The sequence below is a fragment of the Rhagoletis pomonella genome, unplaced genomic scaffold, assembly GCF_013731165.1.
Source record: "Rhagoletis pomonella isolate Grant_MI unplaced genomic scaffold, Rhpom_1.0 Rhpom_scaffold_00006, whole genome shotgun sequence".
Lineage (NCBI taxonomy): Eukaryota > Metazoa > Arthropoda > Insecta > Diptera > Tephritidae > Rhagoletis > Rhagoletis pomonella.
This window is the reverse complement of record NW_023458560.1, coordinates 45,540,565-45,552,484: the sequence shown is the minus strand read 5'-3', so window position 1 is coordinate 45,552,484 and position 11,920 is coordinate 45,540,565. Positions and strand designations below refer to the sequence as shown.

The 11,920-nt window shown below is 35.8% G+C and overlaps 1 protein-coding gene and 1 pseudogene across 1 annotated transcript; one reads left to right on the top strand and one right to left on the bottom strand.

The window, feature by feature from the left end:
* Nucleotides 1-3,322, bottom strand: LOC118740816 (annotated as a pseudogene).
* A 5,596-nt stretch (nt 3,323-8,918) lies between these two features.
* On the top strand, nt 8,919-10,744 carry LOC118740817 (putative nuclease HARBI1). The gene is made up of 3 exons (XM_036472508.1): nt 8,919-9,355; nt 9,412-9,695; nt 9,783-10,744. Exons 1-3 carry the CDS (start codon nt 9,153-9,155, stop codon nt 10,337-10,339), a joined length of 1,044 nt encoding a protein of 347 aa, XP_036328401.1. The 5' UTR covers nt 8,919-9,152; the 3' UTR covers nt 10,340-10,744.
* The last annotated feature ends 1,176 nt before the right edge of the window (nt 10,745-11,920 follow it).

Here is an 11,920-nt window from a genome sequence, read left to right as displayed (position 1 = left end):
TTACTTATTCATATTAAGCAGCAATGCCATTAAGCTATATGTATTATTCATGGTCTGTAAAAAAATTTTATGAAATTAAAGAAGTACTTTTTTACGGTAATTGGTGAGTACCTTTACAAAAACCGGCAAACCAATTTCGAAAAAATTACCAGCTTTCACTTTGATTGGCTTCTGCAGCATTTCCATGTAGATGATTAGATATTTACGCATTTTCGGCATACACTGTACCCATTCAGCATTGTAGATGGCATTGTTTAATGCACCAGAATTCAAGATTATTTCATTACCACAACAACATGGTATGAAAATTTGTAACGTCATTACAATCACAGCCAAAATTAGTGTACAAAATTGTGAGGGATTTTCGAATATGCTGACCTGAAGTTAAGGGAAATATTGTGTACGCATTTAGTTCATAAATTAATTTGTTTTACAGAAAAAATAGAACTTCAGAGGGTAACTACTATCAAGCGCCGAGCTGAAACTCTTTGTGTAGCTAAGCTATACTAGCTAAGTACTATCACAGGACGAACTGCTATCAGAATAAGCGAAACGCTTCGGTTAACAGTTTCGAAGACTGGACGCTACGGAGTTCTCCACATTTTCGATTTAATCTCTGATTACAGAGACAACCTTCACAACCTACATTTCCGAATTTGGGTGGAATGATGTGTCCGGAGGAAGGGAGCGGTGAACTTTTTCACGGATGGACCGAAACTTGAAGTCAGGATTGGTGGAGTGGTCTTCTGCCGAGGCTCTCCAACAACACTGTTTATTTTTCAGACAGAATTTGCTGCCGTTAAAGAAGCAGTGGACTCATTGACGAAAAAAGAGGTAAGCATATGCTCTGAAAGTCTAGCGGCTGTCAGGGTTTTATTACAAAATCATCAAATTGGTTGAACAATCAAGGCTCCAGTGAATTATGGAAAGTAAGTTCCAGTTTTGAATCACTGTACAATGGTTATGCACTCGAAACTCGTCAGAGAATGTCTGACCTTCTACTCAATTGGCGTCGGAGTTTCTTTGGGAAAGTGCATGGCAGACGACTTGACATGGAAAGGTACCCTTGAAACTGTATCACTAGATAGGAAACAGTTGGTGCTCTAACTGACCTCCTGTGGTTCACTTATGGCTCAGCGAGCACTCGGCGAAGAGCAGGTTGGGATTGTGATTGGTCATTTTCTAATTGACATGCACACAGCAAAGCTAGAAATCATACCTGATCCCTCCGGATGAAGCTGATATGAGAAAGATGAGGTGGAATGACCTCAGTTCTTTATATTATGCAGCCTAGCTTTCGCGAGGATAAGATTGTCATATTTCCTCCAACTGGACACGGGTAAATAATAGGGCCAGGTACAGCTGGAACTTTCCGGAGTCTTATGAGTGAGACTCATAATCTTGCCTTAGTTACTACCTTCAAATATCGTTTGATTTGGGACAAAACTATATACCATTGACTAGAATTATTTATTTACCTTTTGCAGTCGGTAGGCACTAAAACAGAGTACAAATGAGGAGCACATTATCTGTATAAGAAATCCAAATGAAACGAAGGTCTCACAACTTTCTGATAGTCTTGAAAATGAGAAAGAAATCGGCAATTAGTTTTCAACTTGGGCTCTTTCAATATTTTCAGCATCCACACTTACTTCTTTGTTTTATCATGTAATTTCGATATGCCCACAAATTCTTCCAAGAGTCGCATCTCACTCTATCGACGTAACTGCTGCTTCTGTTTGCCCATTTCCTCCAAACGTCCGGCAATCATTTTATAACACAACGACAAATGCAACAGCATATAACATTGAATCATATCCAGTGCACAATTGGAGAAACAAGTCACCGGCATTGCCACTAACTCATAAAAGTACGCATACCAATAGCCGCGTTCATTGTGCCAATCGAAAGGTGGCGCATAAGGAAATGGCAATTCGTATTCTGCAGCGAAAAGTACACCGACGAAAGCGATTGTAACCAGCGTGATACTCATGAAAAAATACATAAATGCAATCCAACGATAATATTTATGCACACGCGCCCAAAACTGTCGTTCCTCGTGAGTACGCAAGCGGAAAAGGACATCATTAGCCAGCGTGTGAAAAAAATTCACAAACAATCTAGCATTGAGCCAAACATTGATCACCTTGGCCAGCAGTGCCAATTCTGTTAACGACATATAACGGGTGATTTTTTTGAGGTTAGGATTTTCATGCATTAGTATTTGACAGATCACGTGGGATTTCAGACATGGTGTCAAAGAGAAAGATGCTCAGTATGCTTTGACATTTCATCATGAATAGACTTACTAACGAGCAACGCTTGCAAATCATTGAATTTTATTACCTAGAAAAGTTGGCAGAAAATCCGCTTTTTTATCGACAAATTTTGTTCAGCGATGAGGCTCATTTCTGGTTGAATGGCTTCGTAAATAAGCAAAATTGCCGCATTTGGAGTGAAGAGCAACCAGAAGCCGTTCAAGAACTGCCCATGCATCCCGAAAAATGCACTGTTTGGTGTGGTTTGTACGCTGGTGGAATCATTGGACCGTATTTTTTCAAAGATGCTGTTGGACGCAACGTTACGGTGAATGGCGATCGCTATCGTTCGATGCTAACAAACTTTTTGTTGCCAAAAATGGAAGAACTGAACTTGGTTGACATGTGGTTTCAACAAGATGGCGCTACATGCCACACAGCTCGCGATTCTATGGCCATTTTGAGGGAAAACTTCGGAGAACAATTCATCTCAAGAAATGGACCGGTAAGTTGGCCACCAAGATCATGCGATTTGACGCCTTTAGACTATTTTTTGTGGGGCTACGTCAAGTCTAAAGTCTACAGAAATAAGCCAGCAACTATTCCAGCTTTGGAAGACAACATTTCCGAAGAAATTCGGGCTATTCCGGCCGAAATGCTCGAAAAAGTTGCCCAAAATTGGACTTTCCGAATGGACCACCTAAGACGCAGCCGCGGTCAACATTTAAATGAAATTATCTTCAAAAAGTAAATGTCATGGACCAATCTAACGTTTCAAATAAAGAACCGATGAGATTTTGCAAATTTTATGCGTTTTTTTTAAAAAAAAAGGTATCAAGCTCTTAAAAAATCACCCGTTACATAATGTAAGTGAACTTTTGCAAATCATTCGCCTGCACCACATCCACCCATATCATCACCGTGTATGGAAAGGTGAAAGTGAAATGTAAAAGATAAGAAAAGGCGGCATACAACCTTTTCCTTGGACCGCTCGAGCGCCAAAGGCCCATAAGTTGTAAGATCTTTATGATGCGTCGAGCGCCGTTGATGTTGTCAAACTCCATTTTTGTTTTATATACTTAAGTACTCGAGTTACTGGTAGACAAACAATTTTTTTTTAGAAGATCTTTCGGTATTGAGAAACAAACTTGTTAATAAACAGTCAGCAGTGATGATTGTTTCACTTTGCACGTGAAAAGGCCTTTGCGTGGCTTTTATAATTGATTTGGAAAGCAATACTTCAAGAGGCACAATTTTTGGGTAGGTGGCAGAAAGTTTTTGTTAGAAGAGTTAAATAATTATGAAACTGGTGCGTTTTGTAAAATATTAAAGTCAGTGGGAAATCGTTCAAATCGTTGTATGCAAACTGTTAGCCAAACTTTGGGTACAAAGTTTTTAGCTTAAGTAGCTGTAAAACGCTAGGCGCGCCGACTTGGGCAAACAACTTTATCAGAAAATTATAGCTTTGTAATCGATTAAGAAGTGCGTTGAACTCATTGATCTATTTACTAATTCTACATGAATTTATTCAAACTTCTAGCCAAACAGCGTACAGTAGATTTGAATATATTACTTCACATAAAAAACACAGCGTTCGGAATTTTGTAAGTTATGAATATACCTACATTTTGTTTTAAATTTTCTACCTTCAAATGGAAGAATGTGAATGAATGAACGAAAAATATTCAAATCATTCAAACTCATTTCGCTAAAAGTGGTTTTTTTTTACAAACAAGTCTGTTCGTATTGTAATAGGAGCGCAGCAATACATGCATACATATGTACATATGTTTGTATATATTTGCATAGAAAAAATATTTTTGGACATTCATACAAAAAATTGTCATTTATTTCAATTCAATTTATATTCACTTTGTTTGAACATTGAAATGTCGACACATGTATCCGAACAGGTATTTACTCAAATTCAAAAAAATTTTAAGTCAAAATCATTCATTCGTTTTGTATATGAATAAGTCATAAGCCGTTTTGAATGAATTCATGCAGCCCTCTACTGTATATGTAATACGCTGAGGAATTTTTTGTCTAGACCATCAGATCTGCACCGTTCATTCGATTTTTAAAAATGAGGAGTCATGAACCAAAAATACAAGATCACCTAATCAAAGAAGCAAGAAAAAAGTATATTTCTGAGGGTTTTTGACATCTGCCTAAGAATGAAAACAAACAAAGAAAACGAAAAAGGCGCGGTGATTGAGTGCGATTAAATTGGTATTTATTATAAAATATACAAAGTGAAACTTGATGACAATTAGCAAAAAAAGTTCATAAAATATGGTTTTCATGATTGAAAGTGTTTTACAATCGCATATCATTACCACGGGTCGATTTTTCAATGCCAACGTTCTGGCCACAAACGTGCACCCACTTTTCACGCAAATTTACGCCTTTTGGCAAACCAAACATACGCACAAACTTGTTCCGATCACACAGCACTTTATTTTATATCATAAATATGTAATAAACCAAAATTTATAATTAAAATCGCTGCAGAAAACACATTCAATCGCTAAAAAATCACTACGAAGAGGTAGAAGACGATGTAAACAAACCCGAAAAACGTCAAAAACGCTCGAAAACTTTTTTCTGAAAATCGATTACAAATACAACGATGGCTGATTAGGTGATCTGTAGTCGTTGGCGTGATAAAAACATAGCAAGGTATAACCGTTCTCTCAATTTGTCGGCCATGATTTTTTTTTGAAGTTTGCCAACATTTTAAAATCATATAAAAGTGAAAATAAAAAATTGAAATTGTTCGAAATTGTTGTTGCTTGAGATTGAAAGTGAAAATGTGTGTGTGAGTTTGTGAGTAAATTTAAAAATTAAATTGTTTGGAAACGTCAAGAATCTTAAAAGTGACTCTCAGCGGTTCTACCTTACTATATTTGTATCATGGTCGTTGGTTCATGATGAGGAGTAGATATGCTTTAAGGTTTTACCTTTTTCGAAAAGAGTTGCCACTTGTTATAAAAATAAATTAAATTTTATTTCTTTACTACGTGCGGGAGGGTTGCCATCTGTTTAATAAATCAAATTCAATTTGAATTAAGGGCATTCGGCAATTGAAATACATATGTATCATCATATTGGTTTCAGACGCAAGAGGTTTAAAAAAGTAGTAGTTAAAGAATTTTCAAGAGGATTGACACCTGGGTTTCGACATTAAGCATTTTTTTTGGGGTGCTTGAATAGGGTTGCCACCTGTTGACAAATTTAAATTAAAATTATTTGAAAAGTTAAATGAATTATTAAAAGATGGTACCATCGAAATAGGTTTGAAAGGGATTTATTTCCGAACTGTAATGCAGCGTTTTTGCTGCATTTAAAATGCAACATTTAGCACTTTCGAACATATGTTTTCGAAGAGCGTTCATGCTATCGCATTTAGCAAATGTACATTTACGCGAGTTCGAAATCGTATGCTTTTGACAAACAGCCGTGTTCCAGTCGCTTATTCAGATCCGTATCTATTACGATAAATTATCACGGAAAAGATAATGTCCAAAAATCCCTACTGAAAAGGAAAAAATAAATTCTAAACCGAAAATTCAATACAAAAGCTTGAATTATTTTAACCATAACCAAACATTTGTTTGTGTATATATTCATTTGTCGGTGCTGTCAATTATAATTTTCACACTTAATTAGGAAACAAAACAAACAGAGTTGATCACAAATTAATCCAGATTTCTATCAGCATCATATCGATGTTTAATTTGCGTAACTTTTCTTTATCCAAATAATGTAAAATAATAAATGAAATCTCGATCGGCGATCACTGAAACGCAGCTAGCGACTGTATACTCGAAAAAGCAATGTTGCCACTTCTTCTCATTAAACCATGTTCGAATCGTGGAAATTTTGGAAGATCACAGGGTTGCTTTTAGCATTTAGATTCTAAATGCAAAAATGGAGTTGCATTTAGTTGCATTTAGGTGACGAATTTTGTATGGATAAATGTACATTTAGAGTAGCATTTAGAGCTAAATGCGCTAAATGTGCTTTTACGCGTAAGCAAAAACAGCCCATTAAGAATCTAAATGCTAAAAGCAACCCTGTAATCTTCCAAAATTTCCACGATTAGAACATGGTTTAATGAGAAAAAGTGACAACATTGCTTTTTCGCGTATACAGTGGCTAGCTGCGTTTCAGTGGTCGCCGATCGAGATTTCATTTATTATTTTACATTATTTTGATAGAGAAAAGTTACGCAAATTCACCATCGATGTGATGGTGATAGAAATCTGGATCAATTTGTGATCAACTCTGTTTGTTTTGTTTCTTAATTAAGTGAGGAAATTTTAATTGACAGCACCGACAAATAAATATATACACAAACAAATGTTCGGTTACGGTTAAAACAATTCAAGTTTTTGTATTGAATTTTTGGTTTCAAATTTATTTTTTTCCTTTTCAGTAGGGTTTTTTGCACATTATCTTCTGCGTGAGAATTGATCGCAATAGATACGGATCTGAATAAGCGACTGGAACACGGCTGTTTATCAAAAGCATACGATTTCGAACTCGCGTAAATGTACATTTGCTAAATGCGATAGCATGAACGCTCTTCGAAAACATATGTTCGAAAGTGCTAAATGTTGCATTTTAAATGCAGCAAAAACGCTGCTTAACGCTGTGGCAGCATTTTACAGTTTTGAATTAAGATTCCTAACACTCCTTCCTAAACTGTGGATAAAAGGTGCATAGGATGTCCATGTGAGTAAGGCTTATTATTGAAGACTGAGCCAAAAGGTTGTAAAAATATGAGGCGAGGAAACAAGTAAGGTATTACAAAAATGGACACCTCTGTTGGGAAAATCCCAGGTCCCAGTACCTAAGGCATAAAAACTCATTATAAAAAGATACTTTTCACCGAGCAGCACCGGATGGTGATTTAGGACTTTTAAAGGAACTAGAGCAGTTCAAATAGACTGACGAAGATTTTGCAGAGGCAGTGCATGGCAAACTTCGTACACATTTATGGTATCTTAACAAAGTTAACATTGCTTTGACATTCTTCGATGAAGAAGTGGATATTAACACAACTTGGGTGGTGGTGAAATCATATCACTGGGATTAGACCACTTTGTCTCTAATAATACAAACTTTTTTTAAAGCATCTTAAATAACAAAATTACCGGTGTTTATCATCCATGGGATGGAAAAATATTATAAGGGAGTTACTATGCTTGAAAAACCATTCTAAGACAACATTCCCAACAAAAGTATAGGCCATTCAACCTAATAAATATTCTATACTATGAGCTCCGTGTTTTCCATTTACTGAAAATGAGTTTTCGTAGACTTGCGTAAATGAAGATTTTTCTTAAGTTTTTATTTTCATATGCCTTATAATATCCCTAAATTGCAGTGTTTCTTAAAAGCGAAAACTGATGTAACAACTGCATTCGAATCTCCTTTAAATTATGTATATTATAAAAATTACACTGGTTTACAGCAAAAATGTTCTATAGATGCCACTGTCTAATTACTATGTAGCATTGCTCGGTGATTCCGAAAATCTAGATATTTTTTTATCTATGGATAACCTTTCTAGATATTTGCAATTTACCGTTAATCAGCTTAAAAAAGGAGTGGTTTCACTTAATCACGTATATCTTACGAACCAACTGAATAATCGTAATACGAGATACAACAAATCAAAGGTAATGAAATTCTCCATAAACCATATACATCACTTTTCCCCGATAGTTTCTGAGAAATTAATTAATCATTTTTGACACCTCTTGCTTTCGATGCAAACACTCGTCCTACACAGGTGTATGTTGCGTATGAGTAACACTCTTTTCTGCTCATATCTCATACAAAAAAAACCTTGCTCATTTTCATTTGACCAATCATTAATAATAATAATAATATATTGCGCTTATATGTACATATCGATGGCTGAGTGGAAGATCGACCTATCTCGGCAGCCAGTTCGAAAACGCTCTATCTCAAAAAACTTTTCAAGAACGCCCTATTTCAGAATTCGTTTCAAAAACACCCTATCTCAGCTGCTGATTCAAAAACGCCCTATATCAGCATATTTTCAATACATTTTGAAGTGAGATAGGGCGTTTTTGAACCGAATTTTGAGATAGGGTGTTTCTCAATTAAATTCTGAAATAGGGCGTTCTTGAAAAGTTTTTTGAGATAGAGCGCTTTCGAACTGGTTGCCGAGATAGGTCGATCTTCCACTCAGCCATCGATATGTTAGTGTTTGGCTGAGCTTCTCCTACGACTTGTGGCATGCGCCTTGATGTTGTCACACAAAGCGGAGAGACCTACAGTTTTACGCCGACTCCGAACGGCGATTGTATTTTGTGTTTTTCATGGCAGAAATACACTCGGAGGTTTGCCATTGCCTGCTGAGGGACGACCGCTGTTAGGAAAAAAACATTTTCTATATTTTTTGCGATGTTGCTTTGACCAGGGCTTGAACACAGGTTCTGATGAGCGAAAGCGCACACTGCTTACCACTACACCACAGCGGCCGACCAATCATTACCTTCTTATTTATCCATCGATTTTCCCCAGGGTAGCTAAATTTTTTTCGAAAGGAACAGGCTTTAACACAAGTGCAAAATATTTAAAAAGAAAATGTTGATTTTGAAATTTTTTCCCTTTTAGGCCCACTTGCAGAACAGCAGGTTATCTATTTAACTCGAAGTTTACCGGTTAAATTAATAAATTGGCTTGCACAACAGTAGGTTAGGCATTAACTCAGAGATAAAAACTTAAATATTTAACCCACAAAATTTTGAGGGTTAAATTGTTAAGTTAGTGTCAGTTCTGCCGAAAACTAGAAATACAAATAAAATTTAAATTCTTTAAATTGTGAAATATTTTATGTAAATAAATGAAAAGATGAACGAATTGGTGCATTCTGACGATGATGAGGAAATCATTGATTACGTCAACTCAGATTTCTATAATAGATCAACAGCGGAGCGAAGTGATCATTATAATGATCTGCGAGAGAAAGCATTCCACAGGAGATTTCGCTTGCAAAAGGAAAGCGTTATTTTCCTTTTAGACAAGCTTAAACCGTGGTTAGAATGCTCAAAGAGGTTGGTACTTCGGCTCAATTTATTCACATTAAACATAATACTGACTTGTTCCATAGCAATGCAATATCTCCTATGAACCAGTTACTATGTGCATTGCGATTCTATGCTACGGGTAGTCAACTCGTAACGTGTGGGGACTTCATTGGTGTCCATGAGTCTACTGCAAGCAGAATCGTGCATAAAGTTACTGATGCTATAGCACGTTTGTACCCAGAATTTATACGAATGCCGACAGAGGTAGAAGACATGAGGAAAGCTGCAGTGAAGTTCTATGAAATTGCTCGATTTCCGCGGGTCATTGGGGCTATAGATTGCACTCATGTCAGGATAAAGTCGCCAGGTATGTACATCCATATGTAGGTACAATTTATGTATTTGCAACTAGCAGGAGTAGAAACTTGTATACTTAAGTTTACTTCAATTTCAGGAGGGGAATATGCGGAAATATATAGGAATCGAAAGGGTTACTTTTCAGTAAACACCCAAGCAATCTGTTCTGCAGATTTATTGTTTACCGATGTCGTTGCAAGGTGGCATGGGTCTTCTCATGATTCTCACATTTGGGACAATTGTAATCAGCGCAGATATTTTGTTCAGGGAGCATATGGTGATTTCTGTTTGCTTGGAGATAGTGGTTATGCTCAAACCACATTTATGATGACTCCATTAGGAAATGTGAGTTCATCAGCGCAATCTCTGTACAATGAGTCACAGATAAGAAGTCGAAATACAATAGAGCGAACTTTTGGAGTTTGGAAAAGAAGATTTCCAATATTGTCCAGAGGAATCCAAGTGCACTGGAGCAGAGTACCTGGAATTATTATAGCTACTTGTGTTCTCCACAATATTGCTCGTCAACAAGCAGATCCGGATCCTGTTGTCGATGCTGAGTACCCTGCAATGATAGAAACTGTAGACAGCCGGAATGAAATACAAAATACCAACAGTTCTTCTAGAACCTCTCCAGGAAATCGGGCCTTATAGATCAATATTTTGGACGATTATGAATTTTATTGCTAAACAAACCCTCTGTTTCTCATATGTTGTTGAATAAACATATCCTTTAGTTTAACAAAAGAGAATTTGTTTTAATTTTTAGTTTACGGGTTTTCATTTAGTTTTTATTTTTGAACAGAGAAGCTTAAATGTAGTATATAAAGATTAATAGTTTCACTTGAATATTCACATAGTTTTTTCTTCAAGATTCGATCTTGTATCTGGACTTGTGAACATCGGACAGCCTTCATTTAAACTTCTTTTTACAAAGTTTGCCTATATTTTTCCAGCTCAAGACTTCTAATCGCCTCATTGTGCTCTAATTTCTTCTTCTTGTCCTCTATTTCCATTTGTCTCAATATCCGGTTATGTTCCCGCCTTTCTTGCTCATCGTATTCGTATCTTTTTTTCGCTTCTTCAATTTCCATTTTTCTTAATAGGCGGTTGTGTTCTAGTATTTCTTCCTTATCTTTTAATTCAATGTCTATAAGTTCTTTTTGGGCCGATACCAATGCAGTAGTAGCATACTCAAAAAATTCTAAAAAATCTGATTAAAAAGTTGAAAATTTGCATGAAAATTTATTGAATTTTCGCGAGTTTTGCACAAAGTTTAGAAATTATGTTTTTAGGTTTTTTGTTGTGGAATGAACCATATTTTTATAAAAAATTGTTGGAAAAATATTATAATACAAATTGGTGCATATGTTGTGCAAAATTCGCTGTACCAATACTTTTTGCCGGCACAAAGTTTGAAATATGAATTTAAATGGTTTTTGTTAGATAATGAACTATGTTTTTATAAAAAAATAATAAATATTAAATAAATAAAAGAAACATTTGTTAAAATGTCGTGTCCCTATTTATTTTTCCACCACTGTATATCTTTAAAGTGATAACATTCTTCATAGTGTTTCTTCATTTGCTGAAAGTATATACTATTAGCAGCAGATTTCAAAGTTGGAATAGGTATTAAAAATCAGTTAAACCACAGAAATTGCAGATAGAGGGTGTTCAATATAAGCCCTCGATCTGATAATTTTTCAGATGTGAACAAATAAAATCTTAGAAATGGTGCAATTAAACCTTACAAATATCTCGACGCTATCGTTTACTTACGTGCCAACAGAGGATGAGGATTCTTTTTTAAATTTGCCCTATCACTTGTGAAGTATTCTTCCTTTTCCTCTTTTTGTTTCGGTTCTTGTATGGGAAGTTCATCTGTATTAAAATTAATATATCACAAATCTTAAGATAATTAAGAAAAATCACCTTCAAAATTTAAATCTGCTTCGATAGGTATTATGCCCTCCTGAGCTTTGATGAGGCTGCTATCACCATCATAAATTGTATAGCAACCGTCAATGGCAGGTCCGACTAAACCCCTCACCTTATTAAAAAGGGGGTTGTCGACACACTTAGCCATCGGTCCTCCACCTGACATAAGAATATTATTTATTCGTAACTATACACAAAAGTATAGCATATTTAAGTATACATATAAAGAAAACCATGATAAAAACATAGCAAGGTAGAACCGTTCTCTCAATTTGTCGGCCATGATTTTTTTTT